The 26112-nt window shown below is 50.8% G+C and overlaps 1 protein-coding gene across 19 annotated transcripts in view; it reads left to right on the top strand.

The window, feature by feature from the left end:
* The window catches only part of Nfasc (neurofascin), a 164023-nt gene that overhangs the window by 99348 nt on the left and 38563 nt on the right, over positions 1 to 26112 (top strand). For 11 of the 19 annotated variants that reach the window (XM_005005879.3, XM_013157893.3, XM_013157891.3 and 8 more), the window contains 16 exons: positions 490 to 595; positions 2468 to 2664; positions 2949 to 3071; positions 5725 to 5895; positions 10162 to 10212; positions 16117 to 16228; positions 16629 to 16813; positions 18085 to 18216; positions 20517 to 20660; positions 21275 to 21386; positions 21718 to 21884; positions 22296 to 22443; positions 23159 to 23283; positions 24119 to 24163; positions 25312 to 25413; positions 25669 to 25866. In XM_005005879.3, coding sequence (XP_005005936.1) covers positions 490 to 595; positions 2468 to 2664; positions 2949 to 3071; positions 5725 to 5895; positions 10162 to 10212; positions 16117 to 16228; positions 16629 to 16813; positions 18085 to 18216; positions 20517 to 20660; positions 21275 to 21386; positions 21718 to 21884; positions 22296 to 22443; positions 23159 to 23283; positions 24119 to 24163; positions 25312 to 25413; positions 25669 to 25866 — 2118 coding nt within the window. The remainder of the gene's footprint in view (positions 1 to 489; positions 596 to 2467; positions 2665 to 2948; positions 3072 to 5724; positions 5896 to 10161; positions 10213 to 16116; positions 16229 to 16628; positions 16814 to 18084; positions 18217 to 20516; positions 20661 to 21274; positions 21387 to 21717; positions 21885 to 22295; positions 22444 to 23158; positions 23284 to 24118; positions 24164 to 25311; positions 25414 to 25668; positions 25867 to 26112) is intronic. The other 8 variants (XM_063240065.1, XM_013157895.3, XM_013157894.3 and 5 more) reach the window with 3 other exon arrangements.

The following is a 26112-nucleotide window of genomic DNA, read 5'->3' as shown; positions in this document are numbered from 1 at the left end:
CACCACGGCCCTGGCTGCTCCTCTGGCCTCAGCAGTTGACATGGGACCCTGGCATAGAGCCCTGGGGCTGAGGACCCCAGGATGGAGGATCTGACAAGCCCCTAGGATGCTCTCTGGAACTAATGCATCTTTCAGCTCTTACCTAACCAGGTGTGGCTTGGGGCACAGAACCATGGTCCCTGAGTTCTAAAAAGGTAGCTGCTTTTGTTCTTGTATTCATCCAGCACACACTTGTCAGAGACTGTTGTGTACCTGGTGTTAGGTATTGAGCTATAAGGCTGGGCATAACAAAAGCCTGGCTTTCCGCCTCTCATAGGGACTTTGAATCTTCTCAAAGGGATTCTTTCGTTAGCCCTCAGCACTAACCCCCTTTCCTACAGAAAGCAGGTCTCTAGAGTGAGGACTTGTTCATGACCACTTGCCTGCATGCCCCATGATTCTAGCTGTCCCCCAAGCCAGCCCTGACCGCCCCCTGACATCCTATTGCAGTGACCCAGCCTCCAACCATCACCAAGCAGTCAGTGAAGGACCACATCGTGGACCCCCGTGACAACATCCTGATTGAGTGTGAGGCGAAGGGGAACCCTGCCCCCAGGTGAGTCGACAGAAAGGACCAGCGAAGACCACCCCAGCCTCTGAGCAGGCAAATGAGACATCCGATAAGTTACACTCAGTCACAGACCAGGTAGGAGGTGCAATTTAGGAAACAGGAAACTTAGCTGAAAAGGAAACTAGGGCTGGAAGTACTTAGGCAGTTTGTCTGAATTCATCATGAAAAGCCAGACAGACACTAGCTGTTCTGACTTCCAGCAGGACATTCTGCCCCCAGCCTGGTGTCGCCCTCATCTACTGCCTGTTCAGCAATGCAGAGTTCCTCCTCCTGCCTGACTCCAGCTCTGTATTCTGAGCTCTCTGCTTATCTGCTTATCGGGATCAGGTGTGGGGTCAGCAGACAGGAGCCTGAAGCCTGCTCCTTCCAGGCTGTGCTGGCTGCTCTTGCTCACAGTGTCTCTGCTCAACCATCCTGCTTCCTCTGGGCGGGGCCTATGTCCTCCTGCACAAAAAACACGTGGAGGAGCAGGTTTTTAGTGCCTTTCCCATAGTTATTCCCCAGGAATGGGGCAAAACCCACATGTAAACCCAGCCTCTGACCCCACAAGCTCAGGTTCATGTGTGCCAAACGCTAAGCCTTGGAGACATGGAAGATGCTGTCTGTTCCCACTATCACAGCTGCAGCCATGAGCTCTGGCTGGCCTCAGGCCAGCTGTGGCAGGACCTTGCCAGGGTGCGTGTATCACAGAAGAGCAAGCAGGCCAGAGGCTGCTGGACATGTGTGATAGGCTATCATGAAAGGTTCTGATACAGAGATATGAGCTCTGGAACCTGCAAGGATTCCTCACTGGAAGTGGGACTGGAGGGCCAGTGGGGGCACTGGTCACGGTGCTTCTGGGATTGGTGTTTTCCTGTGGTTCCTTTGTGGGGATAGTGACTCTGACACTGAGCAGCCTCTGCTTCTCCTCCTCCTTTCACTGGTTCTGTGATAAGTGGCTAAAAGGCACAGGCACTGGCTGCATCCTCCCAAGACAAGCAGGGTACTTAGTTTCTTTTGGTTGGTTTGTTTGCTTGTTGCTTTGGGGGGGCAGGGTTGGGGTTTGTTTTGCAGTGCTAAGTTTTGAATCCAGGACCTCATACATGCTAGACAAGCACTGTACCATTGAGCAACAGTCCCAGAGGGCACTGGGTACTTCACACCATCGCTCAGTGTCATTAGGCTACCCATCTTTTAAAAGCTGCCCCTTTAGGAAGGGTAGGGGATGGAAAAAGAGAGACAAAGAAATGAATTAAGATGCATGGTGTACATGCAACTCCCTGCGATGATTTGTGATCTTTATGTACTACAAACATGTACTTACAACAATAAAAGAATAAAATAAACAAAAGCCGCCCCTCTAGTGCTGCAGTGTGGCTGCCTCGTCATCTACACTCACAGTGCACAGTGATAACCAAGCCAGTTCCTTGTGACTTTGATGTGTGTGGGGTGGGGGTGGATTATCCACTTCACGGTCCTGGAGGAGCAGCGTAAGTCCTGACCGGTTATGAATTTGGGTTTGCATTCCTGGGTAGGGCGCTGGGAATGTTCTGAGACTAAAAGGAATAGCCGACTCTAGATTTTAAAGACTCAAAATTGCTACCTACTCTCCATCATGCACTTAAAGGACAGAACCTCCCAGGGGCTGGCTGAGCGTCCACCACCCAGAGCCATGGTTCCCAGCCACGCTGGGTAAAAATGCTGAGGCCAGGCCCTGCTCTGAACAGACCCAGGGAGTGCTGCTGGGGTTCCCATCTTCTCTGCTCTCCACAGTTCCACCCCACAAGGGCTGGACTCATTAGCATGGAAGAGCATGGATGGATCTGCATATGAATGTTCCATCATCTGTCATGATCCCCCTGTCCCCACTATCCATAGCTTCCACTGGACTCGAAACAGCAGATTCTTCAATATCGCCAAGGACCCGCGGGTGTCCATGAGGAGGAGGTCAGGGACGCTGGTGATAGATTTCCGCAGTGGTGGGCGGCCTGAAGAGTACGAAGGCGAATACCAGTGTTTTGCCCGCAACAAATTTGGCACCGCCCTGTCCAACAGGATCCGCCTGCAGGTGTCCAGTGAGTACCACAAGGCAGGGCCAGGAAAGTGAGGCAGGGCATGGAAGGTCATTCCAGGAGAGCCGCCCCTGAACCACTCAGAAAGATTTCCTGGAAAGGAAATTTGCAAGCCAAGTCAGAGCTGGCCCCAAAGTCACAGGCCACCTTGGGCACCAGAGGAGGGGAAGGGGAGACCCTCAAGACTGGCATGTACCCCCACAAAGGCCCCTGTCCTCCTGTCTCACAAGGGTACCCCAGCTCTAGCCCTCACCCTCACTTTACCCTCGTTGTCTCTTCTTCCCCAGAATCTCCCCTGTGGCCCAAAGAAAACCTGGACCCTGTTGTGGTTCAGGAAGGCGCCCCTTTGACGCTGCAGTGCAACCCGCCTCCTGGCCTCCCGTCCCCCGTTATCTTCTGGATGAGCAGCTGTAAGTCTTGGGAGCCCCATGTTTTGTTGATGGTCTGGCCCCAGGGAGTGAGGGAGGTGTGTTAGGTGGGAGGGTGAACTCAAAGCAGGAAGACCATGACTTGGGAGAGACAGGTACAGCTTGGCCATGTGGGTTGAGAACGCAGCTCTGCAGAGAGGTTGTTGATGCTGTATGATTTTAAGCAGGTTGCATAACCTCCCTGAACCTACAAGTCGTCTTCTGGGAGAAACAAAATTAACAATATCCTTATCTGGCGATATTATTGTAAAGGTCGGTGAGCTAATCCATCCAAAGTGGTGAGACTTAGTCCACTACAGAGTTTTTAGTACCACTTGTGAAGGTGAAGGTCAAGAATTGCAAAAGAAGGAAAGAATAAAGAGGAGGAGAAACCGCACCTGTAAGCCAGTGGGAGGTGGCTGAGCCACACTTTCTCATGAGCGTTGGTCGGTCTGGACTTGCTCCACCCACTTCTCTAGGGTGGAGAGTAAGTGCAGGAATGAGTCTGGATGAAGGTGCAAGGAGGAGAGAGGGTGTCTGGAGCAGGGGTCTGGGTGACACCGTTTAGAGATGTTTGGTGCAGTTTTGGAAGAAGCTTATTTAATCTTTCTGGGCCTAAGTTTCCCCACATTTTCAATTAAAACAGAGGGAGAGTACAGTGTAATTAGCTGTCCATGGTCTCTCTGTGCATCTGCTGGCTTTCCTTCCCCTCCTTTCCTGCCCACCTGTTTCCTTGACCTGTCCTTCTGTCCCTCCCTACCCATCCATCATCCATTTAACCATCTTCCATCCCTCTCTGTCCATTCATCCATCAAACATGCATCATCCTCATCCCTCTTTATCCATTCATCCATCCATCCTTCTGTCCCTCTCCATCCATCCCTTTCCATCCCTCCTATCTATCCATCCATCCCTTTCTATCCATCCCTATCCATCCATCCATCTATCCCCCTCCCTATTCATTCCTCTGTCTATCCATCCCTCCCTATCTGTCCATCCATTCATCCCTCCCTCCTTCCAGCCCCTCCCTATGCACCTGTCCATCCGTCTGTATATCCACCTGTCCACCTGCCCATCATCCATCATTCTGTGCATCAGCTAAGTTTCAAGAGAGGCTGCCATGTCAGGGAGACAGCATTGCACGCTGTCTTGTGGGGTGAGGGTGGCTGTGTGCTCTGTCATTGTCCTTCTCTGCCCTTGTCACCCTATGGCATGTGGGCAGGCTGCCAAGCTCCAGGTAGGTGGGCCAGCTTGTTAGTTCCCAGTTTCGACACTCCTTTCTCATCCATCACATAGAAGTTTGTTACCACGCTATGTCCATGCCACCTCCAGAGCAGGTCTCACAGCCCTCTGCTTCTTTCCATTTCTGCTCCAGCCACCATCAGCCTGTCCCTGGGTGACAGCCATGTGTATAATAGGGCTCCCTGGTCAGACGCTTGAACACTTTCATTGGCTTCTCCCTGACCTCAGGTCAGGAACAGCTTTGGCATCTGGTCCTCTTTCTGGCCTTTGCCCCTCTCACCCTCAGCCTGCATCCCGAAGCCCTGCATAGGCCCTGTGCTCTTAGCCTTTAGCAGCACCCCTCCTCCATCCTTTCTGTCTGGTGTAAGACATGCAGCCTTCAGGGTTCAGCCACAGACACACAAGTGGACTGGCCCCTTCTCTGCAACCTCTGATTGCTCCCTGGTATGCTGTGCTCTCCATGCTGTATTGCACTGACTGGTAGTTTGCTGAGGACAGGAGCTGACTTTTTTGTTCATTGTTCATCCATACCTGGCTCAGTGCCTGGAGCACAGCAGGCCTACAGCACGTCTCTACAGAGTGATTCAAGGAGCCCATTGTGGAAATGTTGGCGCCACTGATCTTGTGCTTGCAGACATGGTGATTTAGAAGACAGTTGTGAGCACAGGAAAGAGACAGCTGTGTGTAGTCAGCCTTAACTGTAAGAGAACAGACCTGTCAGCCTCAAGACCTGGTCTTTGGGGTTTATATCAATGCTGGAAAAAAAACATCGATAATACAATCTGCAGCCTCAGCCTCTCCTGTGATGTCATTGACTAAAAAGCACACGTTTTTGTAGTTTAACAGCTCTAAAATTGGAATACCTCTTAAAATTGGTGGTATGCTTCAGTGATTGGAACCCATCTTACAATTAAAATTGAGAGTTGCAATTGTAATTGAGAGTTGCTTTTCTTAAAAAATTTTTTGATTAAGTGCAACAAAGCCAAGCTGAACTTCATTTAATTCAGCAACTTGTTGAGAGTCCTCATGTGCCAGGCCCTCAGGCAGGGGCTGGGGCATAAACAAGCCGTGAATCCTGCCTTCGCTGTGCTCCCTCGGCTAGGAGGCGCATCTAAAGGCTTGTGTTTCCTCCCTGTGGCCCTGAGGACGGTCAGATCTTTTGTGGTATGAACAAGGATTTGCAATGGGTACTCATACTGCATGGGCGTGGTACGCAGGCCCGGTTGGATCCAAACTCCTGCTCCTCCCTTGCTGCCTGGTCCCTTGGATTCTTTTCTGTACAATAGAAACTAGCCCTACTCTAGAGTTGGGAGGGTTAAGACAAGTAAAGTCAACCTCCCGGACCCCAGGCCTGCTTCTGTAGTGCTCAGTGGTTGGCCTTCTAACTTCTCATCACACCTGTGCTTCCTTATAGCCATGGAGCCCATCACCCAGGACAAACGCGTCTCCCAGGGCCATAACGGAGACCTCTACTTCTCCAACGTGATGCTGCAGGACATGCAGACCGACTACAGCTGTAACGCTCGCTTCCATTTCACACACACCATCCAGCAGAAGAACCCCTTCACCCTCAAGGTTCTCACCAGTAAGTGCAGGCCCTGCCCAGGGCTGTGACCAAAGGAGCCCTGCTGCCCTGGGTGCCTGTGTCCACAGGGAAACTTAACCCGGAGGCTCACCTAGAAAGCCTACCTACTCACTGAGCCTGAGCTAACAGGAGCCATTGCAATGACCTGTAAAAAGTGTCACTTAATTCTAAAGCCTTGAGTTGAATTTGTTCCTACTCCTGGCCAGTGCTTCTCCAACTTTGGTGGGAATTAGAATCATACACCAAGGCCCAGTGTTTCTCTAACTGAGTAGGTTGCATATTTGCAAGACTTAGTACCCCGGAGTTTGAGAATAACATCTTTTTTTGTTTTGTTTTGTTTTTGTTCTTTGGTACCAGGGATTGAACTCACAACCTCATGCTTGCCAGGCAAGCACTTAGGCCACAGAGCTAAATCCCTGGCTCTGAGAATCACTTTGTTTAAGTGTCATTGGTCATCTTCATCCCTCATTAAGCTGATTTATATCTAGTTAACTCTTGAGTATCTTTATTTCTAGAAGAAAGCCAGAGCATAGCATATTAAAATTACTGGAAAAGCCAGGCATGGTGGTGCACACCTGTAATCCCAGCACTCAGGAGAACGAGACAGGAGGATCACCACAAGTTCAAGGCCCGCCTGGGCTACATAGTGGGGCCCTCTCTCAAAAACAAGCAAACAAAAAAACTAGCAGACACACAAAAATAAATTTTACTTGATTCTATAATAGATACTTGTTGAACCATGTGAAATTGCTGTTTAGAAGTTGTACATTTATGTTTTGACTTAATTTGTTTCAGTTTTTATTCTTTGATTTTCTTTGATGCAAAAGCAAGTGGCCTTTCCTGACCCGGGATAGTGTCAGTGGCCTCCCTCATGTCAGTGGAGTTGTGAGGAAAGTGTAGTCAGAAATTCAAGGTCCAGACCAGCCTGGAACACATTGCTGGGTGCAGCAGTGTGTACCTGTAATCTGAGCTGTGTGGGAGGCTGAGCAGAAAGATAACAAGTTTGAGCCCACTCTGGAAATTAAGCAAGACTGTGTCTCAAAATTTTTTAAAAAATTTGTCAAAGGGATGTTGATACAGCTCAGTTAGAACACCCTGGGTTTGATCCTCAGAACTGGAAAAAAAAAACCTCAGATTGCTCATGACACTGAAAGTTGTCCCAGTTGGTTTTCTCCATGGATGTGTTACACACCTTCTGTGAAAGAGCTTCACCCTAAAAAGACACCTCATTCCATCTGACGCATGCCATGAACCTTGCCGTCAGTGCAGTGGGTGAATGGCAAGGGTTCTGGGGAAGTCGGCTCTGACTGTCAGTGACACCTAGGTAGAGCTGGTGGGTGGGGCATGGGGTGGCAAGGGCTTGAGCCCTTCCTGCCTTCTTTCCTCATCACTCCCTGCTGGTGACAGGAGAGGTGCACTGAAGGTCAGCGAAGCCCACGTCCCTTCCCCGTGACAGAGAAGAGGAGCTTGCTTTTATGTTCTGCTTCTCATGTGGTTTTTTCCCTCCTTTTTTCCACTTTATCTCAGTTTCTCTGTTCTATTTCCTTCCTCTCTGTTCTTCCTCTTTTTTGTCTTCTTTTCTCTGTCTCTATTCTTCTGTTTCTTTGAACTGCACTTACCGCCTCTGGTCATCTGTGTCCCCACAACTGTTCCCAGGGGTGTTGACTGCCCGAAGCATGACAGCCCTCAGGATGGCCCAGACCCCAGCTGCAAGCCAGAGCCCCACATGCTCCTGCAGGCAACCCCGTTCTGCTCTGCTTGCCCCCAGCCCTTCCTTCCTTATTTCTGATGCAGGCCCAGGCAGCCCCTGAAGAAGAAAATTGGGTTTTCCACAGCATCTTTTTGGTGCATCCCAGGTGACTGCCTGCCAGCTGGCTGAGCTGGGGGGACAGTGTGGTCTGCCCAGGACCTCAGAGTGGCCCCAGTAGCCAAGACAGAGCCAGCAATGAGAAGGAGCCAGTGGGAGAGGTGAGAGGGCTCCCCAGCTTCCCGCCTGGACCCCTTCTGTGCACCCAGGGGAAGGCTGGAAATCAGCCTGCTGAGTCAGCCAAGTCAGGTGACCTTCTGCCATCCTGGCTTGGAGGCAGAAGTGATGAATCTGTTTCCATAGAAATTTAAGCAGCATTTAGAAATTGAACTTTCCAGCAATTCCCTTTTCTCACCAAGGGGATATGAAAGATATTCCCTTCTGCCTCATTTCTGGGTCCCCTGTTCCACTGAAAACCTCAAATGATGGGAAACCCTCCAGGTTCCTGAAACAAAACCCTGCCAGCTTCCTGGAGTTCTCCCATGACAGCTCTGGCTGGAAGCAAGCTCTGGGCAGCAGAGCCAGCCCAGAATCGGGCACAGTTGCTTAAAATAGTGCAGTTGGGCTCTTGACTTTCCTGTCTGGAAAGGACACAGGCTTTTTCTTCTACCTCCAGAGCCAGGGCTGGGGGTGGGAGGCAAAACAGTGTGCCCACAGTTTGTCCTTCTGGAAAAAATAAATCTCATCACACTTTCTTATTAACTGTGTTAACAGAAAGTTGAAAAGGTATAAAGTGGCAAATACTGAGTACTCTAAAGAATAATTTTTATGGCTAGGGTTATAGTTAGTGGTGGAGTGCTTGTCTAGTATGAGTTTGATCTGTAGTGCTACAAAAATCAAATAAAATCATTTTTAAACCTGTTCGGGGGTGCATTGAAAGATAATTAGTGGAATCAGACTCACAGAGATGGACCCTGGCCCTCCTTGCCCAGCTGCGCCCCACACCAGGTCCCAAGTCCCTCCCCCTCTACTGAGAAGCAGCATCCATGAGCAATAGTGTGCTCTGTGCTCCTTTCCGATCCCTAAGCGACCTTCCCAGAGGAGTCTGAAAATCTCCTTGATTCTCTTCTGTGAGCTCCATTGGTCGTGAGCAGGAGGCTTCTTTTCCCCTGGCATGACAGCATGAAAGAAGAGCCCTTTCATCTGTGGAGGCCACTAGAGAGGCAAGGAATGCCCCCCACACATACCCCAGTGCCACGTGCCCCTTTATCCTATTGGGGATCAGTTCCTGCCTTTAGCCCCCTGCCCGAGGAGGCAGTGGTGAATAATGAAAACCCTCCTACGGGCTGTTAGGCAGATTGGCTGCAGCGCAATGCTGGGCCCAGAAAAGAACTCACAATTAGTTGTAACAGGATTTGATCTGTCTTCAAATATGCAAATGTTTTGGCACAGCATCTGTCCTCCCAACCCCCTCCCCACCCCCCGGCAGTTGGACCATGTCCTAGGCTGCTCAGGGCTGTCTGCTTGGCTTCCAGTTGGCTAGCTGACAGTACCATTCCGTGTTGGTAATTGTCAAAACTCAAACCCTGGAAGGGAACGGTGGTGATGTGGCAAGTAAAAAGGTACTTGAGGACACTGGCCTGTTCGCATGTCCTATTCCAAGATGTCTTTTCACTGAGGAATAAAGACCCAGGTGTTTTAATGACCCTCCCATTGGAACCAAAGCCACCACACTTAAGCAATGTCATCATCCAGCAGAGCGCTGATCTCCAGCGTTGTCATCACGCTGTCCTGAAGTGGGTGTGGCACTCTCTGCTCACCACCTCGCTCTCCTGTCCCCAACTCCCCTTCTGATTCTAGAGCGGAAACTCCACATCTCTCCCTCCCTCCCTCCCTCCCATAGTTGGATCAGAGACCGCCAAGGTCCCCACCTGGTCACATATTTAGGGGACACATGTTGCTGGGCGCTCCAAGGGTCTTCCCATCCCTCCCTTTGCCAGTGACTCTTCTCCCGCTGACCTCCCACCCACCCCCTGCAGCTTGGCTTCTGCTCCCACAGGACGTGGCTTTTGGCCCCCAAGCTCATTAACACCCCTTTTTCTTCAGCTGCACTCCAGAGCTGGCCTGGCCCAGAGTCCTGGGACCTGAGGACTCTGATGAGAAGTTGGTCCTAAGACGCTGCAGGACGCCACTAATCCTTTATCTCATTTGATCAGAACATACTAGGACCAAGCAAAGTTCAAGCCTAATTTCTCCCATTTCGAAAGAAACTTACTTTATTCTTGCCTGTTTTCTTTTGCAGGATTTAACCTTTCGGTTCCTTTTGGGGCCATTTTGTGTTGCTTGTTCTTCACTGAGCACCGTCACCTTGCCAAGTGTGCCGTGTCTTTCCTTTGCCCAACACCACTGGCGCTCTTCTCGGTTGTTTTGTGGCTTTGCGTTTCTGTTTTTTCTCTCCCTGTGTATGCCTCTGTGACTCCGTGGCCTTCTGTTTGCTCACCCTCTTTTGTTTATTGCAGACCACCCCTATAATGACTCGTCCTTAAGAAACCACCCTGACATGTACAGTGGTGAGTCGCCGCGGTGACCTTGGGAGTAACCTTGCCTATGCTAACCCGTTTGCCTAACTTGACTGATACCATGTCGTTAACTCCTGCTGGGTGGCAGGGCTGATAGGTGACACCTTAGGACACTGCGCATTGACAGGAAGGTGGCTGATGTGGGAGTTTGAGGTGGTTCACACAGTGGCACGGTCTTCCTGAACTTGGGAACCTCAATTTGCTGAGCTCTTGGGAATCATTGGTCACTGCCACCAAGAGGGACTTCAGCAGAAGTGCAGGTGGCAGAGGTGGGTGGGTGGAGAGGCTCTGAGAATAGGGGATGCACGCGGCCTGGCTCCTGCCAGTGTTTAAAGACCATACACAGCTTTCAGTTTAGTTCCTCAGAGTCTGGATAAGAATTGCCTGCTGTGTGGCATAGTCTCAATTCCTGAGAGTACAGCTCCACTGGTAGACCCCAGGTCTCCTTAAAACCCACATGGAAAATGAGAGGAAGAGTCCAGCTCCGAATTCTCTTTTCAGGTGAGTAAAAGCAACGTTGGACCATCTGTGCTTCTCCCTCTCCTGGGCCTCCAGTGCCTACCAGTCTGTACTTGCAAGTCACAGGACATTTCCAGTGGGATATACTAACTCACCCTGCAAGCAGCAGTCCAGTCTGATCCAGAGGGGGATTGGCTGCTTCCACACCTAAGTTACCCTCACCATGGATTGAGAATGTTTTGTTTTCCTCAAGCTACCAGAGGAACGGTCATTTGAGGGCTCTGGTGAGGCAGCTGGCCCCCATCATCCATTATGTCTTGGAATCAGAGGCTGCAGGTCCCCAAGAGGACCACTGTGGACTCAGATAATTAGGAAGTGTCCAGACTGTGATGAGCTAATAGAAGCTGTGCTGGTGTCTAGAGGGGGGATGGGGTGAGGAAACACGAGCCAGGCAAAGATTCCAGCTTGGCACCTAGCAGCTAGGACCACACTGAGATTCTGCCAAAGAGATTTACTGCTCCTTACTGCTTGGAAAAGCGGGGGACCCCTGTCGGGGTCTGGGCATTGTTTGTTTTCAAGATAACAGGGCCAACCACTATTGTGTCAAGAGCCCCAGAGCACTGGTGTGGAATGTGCCTTTCTCTAAATTGGATTCCAAGTAATCTATTATAGAAAGTATTCTGAAAGCCAGAATATGTCAGAGCCAGAAGGTCCCTCCGAGACCATCTGGCCCAAGCTCCTCGCTTTATATAAGATAAACTATGCAAGGAAATGTGCACAGGTTTTTTTTAATCAACTGAATTATATGGAGTGATTCCAGCCACTTACACCAGTTTGTAACCAGTGTTGATATTACAAGAAAATGAGAGGCTGTCATGAGACCTACCTGAGACTGCAAAACCAACAAAACTTCCACAAAGACTGAGCCCTGGTCTTGAACCGAGGTAAGACAGGGTTGGCCCAAGAAGGAAGCTGCTGGAAAGGATATAAACTCAAAAGGAGGCACACACTGAACAAAGAACAGTGAGACTGATGGTTCTGGAAAGGAACAGAAAGTTAAAAGGGGAGAAAGGAAAAATTCCTTCTCAAGTACAAGAGGCGAGCAAAGTGGGCTCCATCAATGGCAGACATCTCTCTGCCTCTCGCTGAAATACAACCTGTCTCTTTTGTAGCAGTTGAACTGCCCCATGCTTCTAGTTTATTCTGATGTGGTCTGGTGTCCCCTGAACATGGACAGATTCACCCTGATGGGCTGAGTGGCAGGAGAGGCTGCCCAGCAGGAGAGCAGGGGGGCAGGGTGGGGACTTGGAGGCAGACTGCCTCGAGTGGAGTCCAGGCTCCAGGACAAAGCAGACACCATACACGTCACTTAATGCTTCTAGCTTCGGTTTCTTCATCTGCCGGATGGGCACATCACCAGCATCATAGGGTGGCTGTGGAGTTTAAACAGGGTAAAGCGCTTGTGGTTCCTAGTAAGGTGTTGGACACATTGTCAATGCTTGTTAAGTATGATACATTATTGGCTCTAGAGGAAAGCATTTTGTGTTGACCATATTATTATAGTTGATCTGCTTCTGAAATTAAGAAAGACACAGAGCAAGGGGAGAAAGGCACACTTAGAAGGGGAAAACACTATGTAGGGAGAAATTTGGGGTAGCCTAGAAAAACAAGCTGTCCAGATCCTCAGCTGAGAAACTAGGTAAGAAGAAAGCTCCAAATATTGCAGGGGGGATTTGAGCTAGACTTGCAGAATAAATTTCCTGGCAGTGAGCAGTATCAGATATTCTTAAAGAGTTTTCCTCATTTTCTGGGTGCCTCGGGTCAGCCATTCCTTGAGCCAAAGAGATGGATGATATGCCAGGAATCCAGCTCCCATGGCTCTCTGGTCCTCTGTTCTGAGAATCAAAGACAAAAAAGCAGTATGAATGTAAGCTGAGCTTCCCCTAAAAGCTGGTTTTGGCAGAACTCTTGAGATACATCTGATTCATCGAGCTCACGTGCTGCTGACACCGCAGCACTTGGCAAAAGGAGCAGCTGAGGTTCTCAGTATTCTTAACCTTACCTCCAGCAGGGGTGATCAGGGGGCGATCTGCACTGGACTATTAAGGCCAGTGAGTCTGAGTTGGTGTCATCTCTTGACATTCTCTGGTGAACCATGTGGACCCACTCAGCCACAGCTTGTGAGGAGGGAGAAGAATGATATAGGTCAGTTGGGTCCACCCAGGCAGGCAGCTCTGCTGTATCCACACAGACATGAGCTTTGGCAGCTGGACTTGGGGGTTGGTTGGATATTAAGTCAGATACCACCACCCCCCGCCTTGTCGACCAGAAAGAGTGACAGAACAGCAGCAGCAATGACAGGCTCTCCAGGGACCCCACCTTTGTGGTGAAAGAGGCTGGCCTGACACACTGGTAGAGACGCACATCTTCTACTGTGTAGAGTTTCATTCAGTAATTAGCTGTGCCCTGGCAGTTCCTGTGCCTGCTTTTCCAGGGAAGGAAGTCTCTTAAGGACAGTGGCTCCCAAAGCCACCCACTGGATCATCCTGCTGAGATTTTCATGTAAATTCCCACTGCTGCACCTGACCTCACTTCTTCATGACCTACCCTTCAGTACCAGGCTTCTCATTCTTGAATGATGTCTTGTTCACCCTGACTGGCAAACTTTCTATACCCTTGAGATCCATTTGAGCCAAGCAGAGTGGCACATGTATAAACCGAGTGCCTTAGGAGGCCAAGGAAGGAGGGTCACAAGTCGAACCCAGCCTAGGGAACTTGGTGATGATGATGCTGATGGTACAGAAGGACTGGGGATACAGCTCAGTATGTGAAAGCCCTGGGATCAATCTCCAGTACTGAAAAAAAATCCAATCACCTGCCTCTGAGCCTCTCCAGAAGAGCTGTGGCTATTTCTTCACCAGCTTGGGTCCAAGTTTATCTAAGAGCCGTGGAGGAAAGGCGGAGTCTTAACTGAGAAGAGAAGAGTGAAGCATGACGGCAGATTCACCGAGCAGCTCGCAAGACAAAAATATCTCTCCCCTTTACCTCTTTTGTCCTTGGATTTGACTTTTGTTGGTTTGGATTTTTTAAAAAGTCACACCATTGACTGTCAGAAGCAGGGCTTCCATCTTTAGACAGGCAATTTAAAGTAGGTACAAAACACAAGTTTTGATACTAAATAATGCAGAATCTAAAACTTAATGAGCTTGTGACCTGAGCTCACAAGATGAGCTCACATTACCTCAGTTTCCTCTATTGGAAATGGAGTAGTTCCCCCTTCCCATCAAGTTCATTGTGTTAAACATCATGGTGATACAGACAGAGTTGTCCACTCACTGGCTTGGCCTTTAATAAATGCCTCCAATTGAGCTTTGACCATTACCTCTGACTTCTGGACTGTGTTTTTGTTTTTGTTTTTGTTCTTTTCCTTTTCTCTGAACTTGGCTCATTCCCAGTCGCTTCTCTATCCTTGAGATACCTCAGGGGTTGCAGCCCACATCCCCTAAATGCAATATTGCTCCAGCCTCTTCCTGGTCACAGTGACTGAGTGACACAGCACTACAGCAGGATGCCAAGCTGATTTTCCTCCTCTCCATCCTCACTGCTTTGCTGGTCATCTGTGCTTGTGGTGCTGCATGCTATGGTGTGAACCAAGTGTCCACAGTCTCACAGATTGGTTTCTGCAGATTAGTCCCTGCTTGGAACAAACAAGACCACTGAACTGGGACTCTTCCATGTCATCACAGAGTTCCCAGCTCTCAACAGACAGCCTGGCATGAGAGCCTCCTGCCCTGGAATCTCCTTCTCCTTATAGTATCCTGGACTTTGTGTTGCTTGACTGTTTTGGTGACCTTGGTGATGGGGGGAGGAAGTGCTTTCTTAACTGTGGGATCTGGCTGTCATGAGCGCTGTATGGATAGGCAGTAACCAATTAACCACATAACAATTAACCCTTCAGGAGTTACTGTTGTGTGTGTGCTGCTGAGCAGATGAAGACCTGTACAAAAAGAGATATTAATGTGTGGGGTAAACTGTTGCCGACTTGTTGTTGTTGTTGTTGTTCTGTTTTCCCCCTTTAATTCAATTATCCTACAAACATTTATTGTTGCCCCATGTTTTGTGCCAGCAGCTCAAATACCCCAACATATGTTTCATCATTTTTCCCCTAGACAAAGGGCAAAATAGAAGCAAAGTCTGTGATACGCACTCCACCGTGACTGAGGGAGAGAGAAATTGAGCACCCCTCCAACAGGAGCTGCCCAGGTCCAGCCAGGCACCAGTTAATCCAGCAAGCTATGTCAGGAAGCACCAATTACAGAGACAGAGTCCCTAGCATCCTCTCCACCCGCCACCAGTACCATAACCCCTGGAACAAACACTTTGTTCTAACTTCAGGCGCCTCCAAGGCCCCCAGCCCCTGGCAGCTCTGTCTTCCTATGACCTCCCACTTAACCAGCTGAGTCTAGACAAATTAAACAGGCACAGGCACAGGCTCCACCCATGTTTTTATCTTTAAGTCTTCTTTATAATCACACCCCCTGGGCAGAGGGTGTCACCTCCATTTTTCCTTGGTTTCTGGTTGAAAAAAACTTGCTTTTTTCCATTCATTTTCTCCATTCATCTTTTCCACTTCCATAAAAGAGCTCTGGGAGAGAGATGAGCCTCCACTAAGTGGGCTCTACTCAGACCTTCGTGACGATGGCCATCTTGACATTGTCTGTCGGGAGCCAGCTGGCCTCGGAAACCTGCAGGAACTTCATTGATTCCAGCCCTATGGCCGTTCCTGCCTAGTTGAATTGTAGATCACCCCATCCATCTTGGTTCCCTCTCACCCCTCCCCCAGTATCTGTTAACACCCTCCTCCCAACCCCCTCCCAGTGTCATTAGTGAGGCAGCAGAAATGGTCTTGGGCCCAGAGTGATTTCTTGTCATCTCTGCTCCTTAATTCTCGTCATGTCTTTGCTAAGCCATTAATAACTCTCCTTACATGTCCTACTGTTTATTAGGGGCTTCTCCCAGCTCTTGTCTTCAGGATCTCAAAGAGTGAGTTGCTTGTTGTCCTGTGGCTCCATTGGGGGCCCTCTGTCTTCCACATCCTTGCCTGGGGACTGTCACAGTGACCTGTTGACCCCAATATAAGATGCTCAGGGAGCTGACCTCTCACTGCTCAGAAGCCCCTCGCCCACCCCTGAGACAGATTTGCTGAACTCCTCTCTGCAGGACCTTTCAGATCTTAGAGATGGTCATACATATGTGCTGGTGGGGCTGAGGAACCTAGGCTTCCTAACACACTTCTCTTACTGATGTGCTGGGGTGGTTTGGGCTGGGAGGGTCCAGCAGGGAACACGATGACACTTCTGTGGCTGGACAGCTTTGGCCTATCTAGGTCACCCTTCAGGCAAGAGATTCACAAGAGGCTCTTCTGTCCTATTTCAGCCCGAGGAGTTGCAGAAAGAACACCCAGCTTCATGTATCCCCAGGGTACCTCAAGCAGTCAGATGGTGCTTCGCGGCATGGACCTCCTGCTAGAGTGCATCGCTTCTGGGGTGTATGTACAGTTTGCACCCCACTTCTATCCACCTTTCAGGAGGATGGGGTGGGAGTTTGTCTGCGCTTGTTCTTGCTGCCTTTGGGGTGATAGCAGAAAGGGAAACTGACTACCAAGCAGGGAAACCCCTAATGAGCAGACTTCTCAGCCATCTCTGTTTACAAAATGAGGAAAGGAGGTGGTTGGGCATCAAATGTGTGCAGTAGGTCTTCTGGGAGCTTAGTCCATTGGGCCCTCTGTGGCTGAGCATCCTCCTCTGCATAGGAAAGACCGTTTCTCTGAGATCCTCCATCCTCCTGGGCCCAGGTAATTTCAGGACACCTGGTGTTCCAAGCTCACTAGAGGTCAGAGGCCATGTTTAGTAATGAGTCCTTTGCTTCCTGCTCGGTCTCTCTACCAGCCCAACACCAGACATCGCATGGTACAAGAAAGGTGGGGACCTTCCGTCTGACAAAGCCAAGTTTGAGAACTTTAACAAGGCTCTGCGTATCACCAATGTCTCAGAGGAGGACTCGGGGGAGTATTTCTGTCTGGCCTCCAACAAGATGGGCAGTATCCGGCACACGATCTCGGTGAGAGTAAAGGGTACGTTGTGTGTATTTCTCATTATGATTATTTTGCCAACCCTAAACACCATGACCACTCTTCCCTCTGAGCATGGTTGGGGGGGGCAGACTGAACAAGGCTAAAGCAGTGCAGTGGTTGATGGGAATGGCAACCTGCCACAGATAGTGTTACCCTGGATACAAGGCTGTGTGTACACACACACGTGTGTGTGTGTGTGTGTGTGTGTGTGTGTGTGTGTGTGTGTGTGTGAGGGAGTGGGCAGCGTTGTTCTCCTTTGACCATCACCCAGTTTTCCTTGGTGCCAGGGCTCCCTCTGCAGGTGAGTTTCACCCGTGGCCCATCTGGATCATTCTCAGAGCCTTTTTTTTTTTTTCTTTCATTTTGCATCATTGTCTGTGACCTGTTGTCATAGCCTCATGCTGTCTGTGTATGTGTGCATGGCATTGTGCTTCTTTTGAAGGATGGGGAGTCATCATGGCCCCAAATTTCTTTTAAATCACTTTCTTCCCCCAAAGCAGAGATGGCCCACCTGAGCAAGCAGCAGGGCACCTGTCTTCATGGGTCCTGGTCATGTGGGTGACTCACGTCACTTCTCAACTCAGTGCTGCTAGATGATTGGAACAGTGACATCTGGGGCCAGATCATAAGAACTTTCTTAGCATACAGTTGATTGGACTTGTGATCCTGGTTTTAAAACCACACACTTTGGAGGTTTCTAGCCTTTTGGGGGAAGTCATGTAACAAGATGTTTGAGAATTTGATCTAAAAGATCCTAATAATTAAAATGGGTAACTAGCTCAGAACTGCCCTAAACAAAGTTCAGTGCCTAAAAAGATGAATATGAGACCTTTTCTAGATGGTCTGATCTTGCAACAGTGGAAATCCGGAAGGAGCTACCGAGTGCCCCCAGTGCTATGATCAAAGCACATCATAAACACCCAGGACCTCTGCAGGCATTAGCTACTCCTGCCCAAGCTGAGTACCACCACATGGTGAACCCTACCACATGGTGCTATGCTTGGTTTTTAAAAAGCCTTCAGAGGATTCTCCTGAGCAGCCCTGCTTTAGAACTACAGTTCTGTGAATTTGAGTAGATGGATGGGGGTCTGCACAGCCACACCAGTCATGTGCAGGCCTGACTAGACCATTACCATGAGGACAAGCCTGGGCGAGTACTCAAGAGTCTGATACTGGACCTGGGCTCTTGCCTTCCTCCAGGGAGCCTGTCTGGGTTGCCCTGCCTGCCCTATGCCAGCTAACTCCCCGCCTGTGCCTGACTTGTCTTCCAGCTGCTCCCTACTGGTTGGATGAACCAAAGAACCTGATCTTGGCTCCTGGAGAAGATGGCAGACTGGTGTGCAGAGCCAATGGGAACCCCAAACCCACTGTCCAGTGGATGGTGAATGGGGAGCCTTTACAGTGTAAGTAACAAGCTGCTGTCCTACCTGACTCTCCTCTCTGTCCTGTCAAAGGTTCCAGATGCCTGTCACTGCCTGTGTGTACTAAGGATGAAGGAAGAGAAGATGCCATGGGCTTCTGCCTGCCAGCATCTCACCTCTTTAGACACTGCAAGAGATGGGGAACCTACCACATCTTTGTATAAGAAAGAGCGGGAGGCTGGAGCCCTGTGGTTCTAGTTCCAGTTTAGAGGATTTCTGCTCCCTTGGGTTTTCTTCAGTCTTTGCTCCCTACTCCATAACAACTGCAGAGCCTAACTGTAGGTCTGAGCCTGCAGCTGCATCTCTGAGGGTTTGGGCTCTAAGGAATGGCTGGCACTTAAGGAGCTCTTGGTAAGCCCTTGTCATTGTTAACAAAGCCATCCTCTCTGATAAGGCAAGCTAGGAGGTAGGGTTTCGTGACAACGTGAAAGATTATGGTTGGACATGAGGAAGAATTTTCCCACAAGAGCAGAGATACATGGATGCAGGCACAAAGTCGGCACAGACGTTGAGAAATTTTCCTTTGCCCAGGTGGTCGGAATAGGGGACTCTACAACCTCTTCCAGCTCGTGGTCTTGGTCAGGTTTTCACATTATATTCTCTCCACTTGCTTTTATCCCTTTTAATTTCCAGTCATTACTTTCTGTGAAGAGTCAGAGGAAGTATAAACAGTGACATCAACCAAATGGGACAAAAACATAGGCAAGAACTCAGAATCCAACCCGAGCAGCAGCTGATGGAAGAAGACAGTGAGGCAGCATAGAGAGAGGAGCTCTCTCTCTCTCCCATTTTAGACTTTTCTTGTGTGCCAGGCCCGGTGCTAGCTACTGTACCCCATTACCTCTCCAATCTGAAACATGAAAGCTGGGGAGAGGAGGCTCTAATTAGTACACTGAGTGACTGAGATCACGTGGCTCAGAAGCCCTCGCCAAGCCCAGCACAAGACCTCCTTACCCTAGCCCTGACCATAGGCGTGGCCTGCTGTGCCGCCCGCAGGTCTCTCTGTCCTGATAGCACTTTGCAGGTAGAGCAGGGCTTGCTGAGCTTCACAGCACGGACAGGTAAGTGAGGTCCTGGAGGATCAGCCCTGGAAAGGACACCTTTTGTAAACGGGAGCATCTGAGGGGAGAGACTGACCAGAAAGTGGTGGCCTGAGGTTGCCAGGCAGGCCAACAGGCAGCTGAGTTGCTGGCCTTGCTGTCTTCGTGTCTTTTGCTGAGTGGGGACCTGAGGCCGTGTGATAAGGGTGCCCACCATGTTGTCATTTAGCTTCTGCTGATTCTAGTTCTGGGCGCAGACTTACTGTCTACGGAGTGGCACCCGCAGCACCAGACACCTGCTTCCTCCTCTGAGCTCAAAGACAGAAATCTCTAGTGGCTCAAGAGAAAAATGGCCTTCCTGTAGTTTTCTAAAAATATTTTTTTTACAGCTTATATAGAATAGGGGATGATGAGAGTGATGTTTACCTATTTTGTAGGTGTGAGAAATGAGGAGCAGAAAGATTTATTGATTTGCCCCAGAGTGACATGTGGACAGGACCAAGTCCCCACAGCTGTGCCCAGCCTGTGTTCTCTGCATCCCTGGCCAGGAGCATGCAGAGAGCTGTGAGTGGGAAATGCCCTTGCGTCCCTGGAATAGGTTTCCAGGGAAAACTGGGAGCTTTGGCAACAGGACTTGCAGTTTGTGTCAGGCACTGACTTATCGGTTTCACTTTGTGTGCGTTTGAGGAAAGTTCTGCTCTGAGGATGGTGAGGTGGCGGGTTCTGTCCCTTTTACATTGCTTTATCCTTTTCAAAACACATTTAAGTATATGAACCCTGGATTACAATGATAATAGCCACAATAATACAGGGTTGATGGATCTGTGCTAATCATTTCATAAATGCATAAATCTCAGGATATTGTCACAAAATTCCTATGGGGGATGCATTATTCCCATTCTGCAGACCAAGAAATGGAAGCTTACGGGGTCTAAACAATGCTGTAGGTGACATGGTTAGATTTTTGTTATTAAAGTTTCTGTTTCCAGATCTTCTGTTCTCAACCACAGCTGCTAGCTGGGTTGAACGTGGATTTATATCCCCACTGGACAGACTGAGAAATGGAGTCCAGTAGGTTCACAGGTCACACAATTTGACCAGTACTAAGACCAGAAGCGAGGTCCCACCCAATTCTGCCTCTCCCACAGCACCCTGGCACACGTTGGGTCCTGGCCACGTTCCCAGAACCCTTCAGTCTTCCAAGCTCTGTTCCTCACGAGGATTGTCTCTTCTTAACTCCAGCGGCACCACCCAACCCAAACCGTGAGGTGGCTGGTGACACGATCATCTTCCGGGACACACAGATCAGCAGCAGAGCAGTGTACCAGTGCAACACCTCCAATGAACACGGCTACCTGCTGGCCAATGCCTTCGTCAGCGTGCTGGGTAAGTCCTCCCACTGCCCCTCAACCTTCCTGCAGTGCAGTCTCCCCAAGGTCTTGGCCTCGTCCTGGGTGCAGTTCATCCTCTGAAGATTAGAAAGACTGGATGGGGCGAGGGTAGCATGTTGGGGGAATCATGGACACTGAAGATGAGGCTTCTGGGAAGGACAGAGGACTTGAATGCCTCAAAGATGGCTGAGCAGCATGACCTGCATCAGCAATTGGTCCCTTCCTTCCTCTGATACGAGAGCACAAGTCTGGCTCATGTGCTTGGTGTGTCCATATTGACACCATGCTGTCCCTGGTGTCACCTGTGGGAAATGGCCATGAATATGCTCACTGTACTCCCTGAGCATGAAGAGAGCTGCGGAGAGGCAGCTACTGAGCCTGCAGGGTAATTGTGGGAAAACCTTTGCTAAGCCAGAGGGGATATAAATAGGTGTAGGGCAGACTGAAGGGGCAAACTTTCTCCCTCCTCACCTAGGAGAGAAGGTTGATAGGGAGAAGGTCTGGGTGCCTGGAAAGCTGCAGTTAGGGAGGATGTGCAGAAATTAGACCAAGAGTAAAGCATAGAAGAATGGAACTCCACACCCACTGTCAGCACTCTGGGAATTTCAGATGTACCACCTCGGATGCTGTCACCCCGGAACCAGCTCATTCGTGTGATCCTTTACAACCGGACACGGCTGGACTGCCCATTCTTTGGATCTCCTATTCCTACCCTCCGATGGTAAGTCCCTGGAGAGAGATCCTCCACCAGGGGGTCTTCTGTGTCACTTTCTGGTTCCCATGTGACCTATAGTACTCACCAAAACTTGGGACCCTTAAAGCATCAAACCTGGGAGGGAAGTGGCCAGAGATCTCTGTCAACCCCAGCATTTTACACAGAAGGAAACTGAGGCCCAGAGGACTGAGGCCTGCCAGGGCCCCCTAGTGGTCAGAGGCAGACCCTGCAAGGCTTATGACTCCAGATCCCAACCTGAGGCTCCTTCCATGGCCCCTGTAGTCTCCTTTAGGCTGGTCCTTTCTCAGTATGCTGTGTTCTGTTGCTCTGTTGTGAGGTTTAAGAATGGACAGGGAAGCAACCTGGATGGTGGCAACTACCATGTGTATGAGAATGGCAGCCTGGAAATTAAGATGATCCGCAAAGAGGACCAAGGCATTTATACCTGTGTTGCCACCAACATCCTAGGCAAGGCTGAAAACCAAGTCCGCCTGGAGGTCAAAGGTAAAGGACAGGGTTCATAGAGAGTAGCTGCGGCTGGAAGAGAAGGCTAAATTCACAGTTATGTGTCCCCCTTGAAAATGTCCCACCTAATCCTGGGAGGGCTCCTCCATGTGTTTGCATGTCCCCTGGGGCTGCCAGCTGACCCAGGTGCTGGGGACTCTGAGACAGCTTATTATCAGCCCAATCCAGACGGCCCCAGGAAGCCACTGTCTGTACCAGCTCCCACTACCACCTCTCAAGTGGTATCATAGGCCCAAGCCAGGAAGAAGCATTATCCCCACATGCTATTTCTGTCTGCCACCTTCTGGGGCAGACCCATACTCTCAAGGTCAGGCATATCACATGGTGTGGCCACATGAGGGTGGTGGGCGGAGAGTGGCCCAGTGGTGAGCTCCCTGGATGCCTGCACAGACCCCACCAGGATCTTCCGGATGCCCGAGGATCAGGTTGTCAAGAGAGGCACCACAGTGCAGCTGGAGTGTCGAGTGAAGCATGACCCCTCGCTGAGACTCACTGTCTCCTGGCTGAAGGATGACGAGCCGCTCTACATTGGGAACAGGTTCCTGCCCTCCCTTCCCTCCTCCTAGTGCTAGCGTCGGGCCCTTTGGTTTCCCTTGCTCCTTGGTCTTGCAAGTCTCCAAGAAGTTACTGAGGAGGGGCGGTAGCCATGGTGACTTCCCCTCCTTGGGACAGACTGTCCTCCTCACCCTACATCCCTCTCCCCTCTCTCCTATGAGACCCTTGCTGCTCTGTCTTCCATCTCTCTCCTCTTCATTTTCTCCTCTCTTCCCCAGTCTTTCACTTTTCCCTCCTTCTCTCCTTCTCTCCCTGTCCTTTGTTTCCTCCTAGTCTCCCTTTTCTTCCTGTTCTATGTCCCCGGAAGACCTGTGTGCAGTACCGCTATTCTCGAGTGGAGAGCACAGTTGACCCCACCCCAGCCCACCCTGCCCACTGTAGCGTGCCACGCATGGCTCTCCGCTCTTGCCCTACCTTGGCCTGACCCTCCACTCCCCCAGACTTCAGTGGCCTCGTGGGGAGGCTCAGGTAATGATAGCTTTTCAAGTCCCCTCTGAGGATTTCTGACGTGCAGTCAGACTTGAGGACCACTTTCTTCCTTCCGCATGCTGTGCACCTGTTGGGATGAGTGCTCCCAGGCACCCTGCAGACCTTGCATTTCTCAGAGTATCAGGAGGGTGTCCCCTAGGAGCAGCTGTGGCTTCCCATCTCCCTGTGTGGGAAGAACAGCGGACATGCTCTGCACCATGCTTCTGTAGGATGAAGAAAGAAGATGACTCCCTGACCATTTTTGGTGTGGCAGAGAGAGACCAGGGCAGTTACACATGTGTGGCCAGCACCGAGCTGGACCAAGACCTGGCCAAGGCCCACCTCACTGTGCTAGGTAACTGCCACCACCCACATCAAGCACTGATGTCCCCTTCTCCCTGCTCCACAGCAGCCAGACCAGCAGTGAGCTCCTCATGGTCCCAAGGGCAGCACCTGTGGTCAGCAACTGGCCAGGCAGGGTGACCTCCTGCCTTCCGGTCTCTGGGCTCAGGAACTGCTGCTTTTAGGACAAACTCTGGGCAGCATAGCAGTCCCTTCTCTGGTGTGTAATTAATTCCCCAGGCCCAACTCAGGCACACCAGAGTAGCAGAGTGAAGGAGGGTACTTCTTGCTGTGATCCTCTTTACCCCAACAGTCCCTTACAGCTAACTCCACTAAGTCAATTAACACGACCCAGAACCAGAGCTGGGCTGAGTTTTCTGTCTGTATTCCCAGAAACCCTTGCAAACCCTCCTCCCCACTCCCGTGCTGCTCCTCCTTCAATGTGCCGTGCACTGAGCCAGCTAACTCCATCTCTCCTTGTCCTGTGTCCAAGCTGGACTACAAACACTAAGTCAGCCCATGCCAAGGGGAAGGTGGCCTGTCCCTGCCCTACTCTGTCCTTGTTCTGGGCATCTTACTGAGAATATGTGGCTTTGTCCCTCCTGCAGTGAGGACAGAGGTGGTGGTATTTGGTGGACCCAGGCACATTAGGATGGGAAGAAAATTAGCCATGGCAGAAGCAGAGACAGCCTGTGTGGTGGGAGGCTCTCAGCAGAAGGAAGGGTCATGCTGTGCCAGCACTGCCTCGCCCAGGGGCACCTGTCTGGTCCTGGCCGCCCATCCCCATTCTTCCAGCACCCCTCTGCCCTTGTAACCTGCTAACCTGCATAACCATCTTCCCTTTGCAGCTGATCAGGCCACTCCAACTAACCGTTTGGCTGCCCTGCCCAAAGGTAATTCCTACTAATCCCGGGCCCTGGCCAGTGGCCTCTCCAGGCACCTGGGGGTGGAGCCAGAGGAAGAAGGTGCCACAGGAGAAGACTGCAGTCTGTAGGCTCCTGACAGCGTCCTGCACACCCCACGGTGTGGGACTTCCTCTCGGGTGTCTGTGTCCGCCTTCTCTGAGCTGGTGGCACACTCTGCCTTGGGCTTCTGTCAGCTGACCCCAGAACTCCTTAGCTGACTCTTCGCCCTCTCTCCTTAAGTTGGCCACATCACCCCTCTTTTAGCAGGGCCTATTCACCCCCGCTTGGCCTCAGAGCTCAGGGTAGTCTGCTCCCTCCCTGGGATCTATAGAGCCATTGTTCACAACCTCCCCACATCTGTTACTCTGTATCCATTTAGAGCTGCCCACACACATGCACACACACACACCTACACACAAACCGGTGCATTCTCAGTGACTCACCTTCTGTATCCTTCCATAACCAGCCAGGATATGGAAATAGCTATTTGGGGAGCCGAGATATAGAAAAGTACCTTGGCTACCCCAACAGTTAGTGGCTGGATGGCTTTACACCCAGGCCAGGATGGCAGCTGTCCTCACTGAAGCAAGCAGTCCCAGGGGATCAGCGCTACTGGAAGATGCTGCCCTCTCCTGCTGGACCCCTCTCTAAATCTATGCCTCCTCCTGGCTGGCGATCTGGTTCTTCTCCCCCTTCCCCTGGCCTTTGCCATGCTCAGTGCTGCAGACCTGTCCTTGGCTCTGTTCCGCTCACTCAACCCTAGAACACAGAGCAGAAGGTGACTAACTATTAGAGAAGGAGAGGAAATCCCGCATTCTGCCCCAGCTGTGCTGATGAAGGAACCTTTTCCAAACACTGTTCTGAGGACATCCTCAGAGACTGGATGGTGCTCCCTGTTTTCTCTTCATGCCTTTGCTCTACACTCTGTGACATTATTTTGGGTGGGGGTAGAATTTGGGGGGCCCCTAAAGGGAAGGGGGTGATTCCCGTGCCAGCCTCCAAGGCGAGTTGGGATTGGATCCTGCTGGCAGTGGGGACCTACACCTACGAGGGAACTGTCCAAGACTGGGCTGCCACACGGAGGGCTCGGCTCAAACTCAGGAATCCTGTGTGATGTCTTCCCCTCCTGCTGCCAGGACGGCCAGACCGACCCCGGGACCTGGAGCTCACTGACCTGGCTGAGCGGAGCGTGAGGCTCACCTGGATTCCAGGAGATGATAACAACAGCCCCATCACAGGTTAGCGCAGGGCCTGGGCTCCACAGCCAGAAAGAAGGCTGCTAACGGCCTCCATAGCATGAGCTTTCCCTGCGGTCTGGCCCCCTTCCTTGCCCCACCTGGTGTGTGCCCTGCCTGGTCTCCCTGATTGCTTTCCATGCCTCTGTGTGTCCTAAGGGAGATTATACAGACAGAGGGAAGCCAGGAAGAAAATGCTTTAAAGTGGGGTGTCACTAACCCAAACCCAAAGTAACCCTGTCTCCATTGCCCACACAGACTACATCGTCCAGTTTGAAGAGGACCAATTCCAACCAGGCGTCTGGCATGACCATTCCAAATTCCCAGGCAGTGTTAATTCAGCTGTCCTCCAGCTGTCCCCCTATGTCAACTACCAGTTCCGGGTCATTGCCATCAATGAGGTCGGGAGCAGCCACCCCAGCCTCCCCTCCGAGCGGTACCGAACCAGTGGAGCGCGTGAGTATTTGGGGGCACCGGAGATAATTCAGAGCCAGGCACCTTGAACTCCTGCTGAGTTCTCCCAGCCAGGTGAACTTGGGCAAGGTACTTCTCCAGGGCTCCACCCCACATCTGAGACAGGATGATAATCATGACATCTGTGTCCCAGAGCTACTGCGAGAAAATGCATGGTGGGTGCTTACTGTGATGCCCAGCATATAGTGAGCATACAGCAAATATTAACTGCCACTTTTAGTAGTCCTG

Source organism: Cavia porcellus, unplaced genomic scaffold (assembly GCF_034190915.1).
Source record: "Cavia porcellus strain 051 isolate PalLab524CR breed Dunkin Hartley unplaced genomic scaffold, mCavPor4.1 scaffold_29, whole genome shotgun sequence".
In the NCBI taxonomy this organism is placed as follows: domain Eukaryota; kingdom Metazoa; phylum Chordata; class Mammalia; order Rodentia; family Caviidae; genus Cavia; species Cavia porcellus.
The sequence above is the reverse complement of the archived record's forward strand: the minus strand, read 5'-3'. Positions and strand labels throughout refer to the sequence as shown.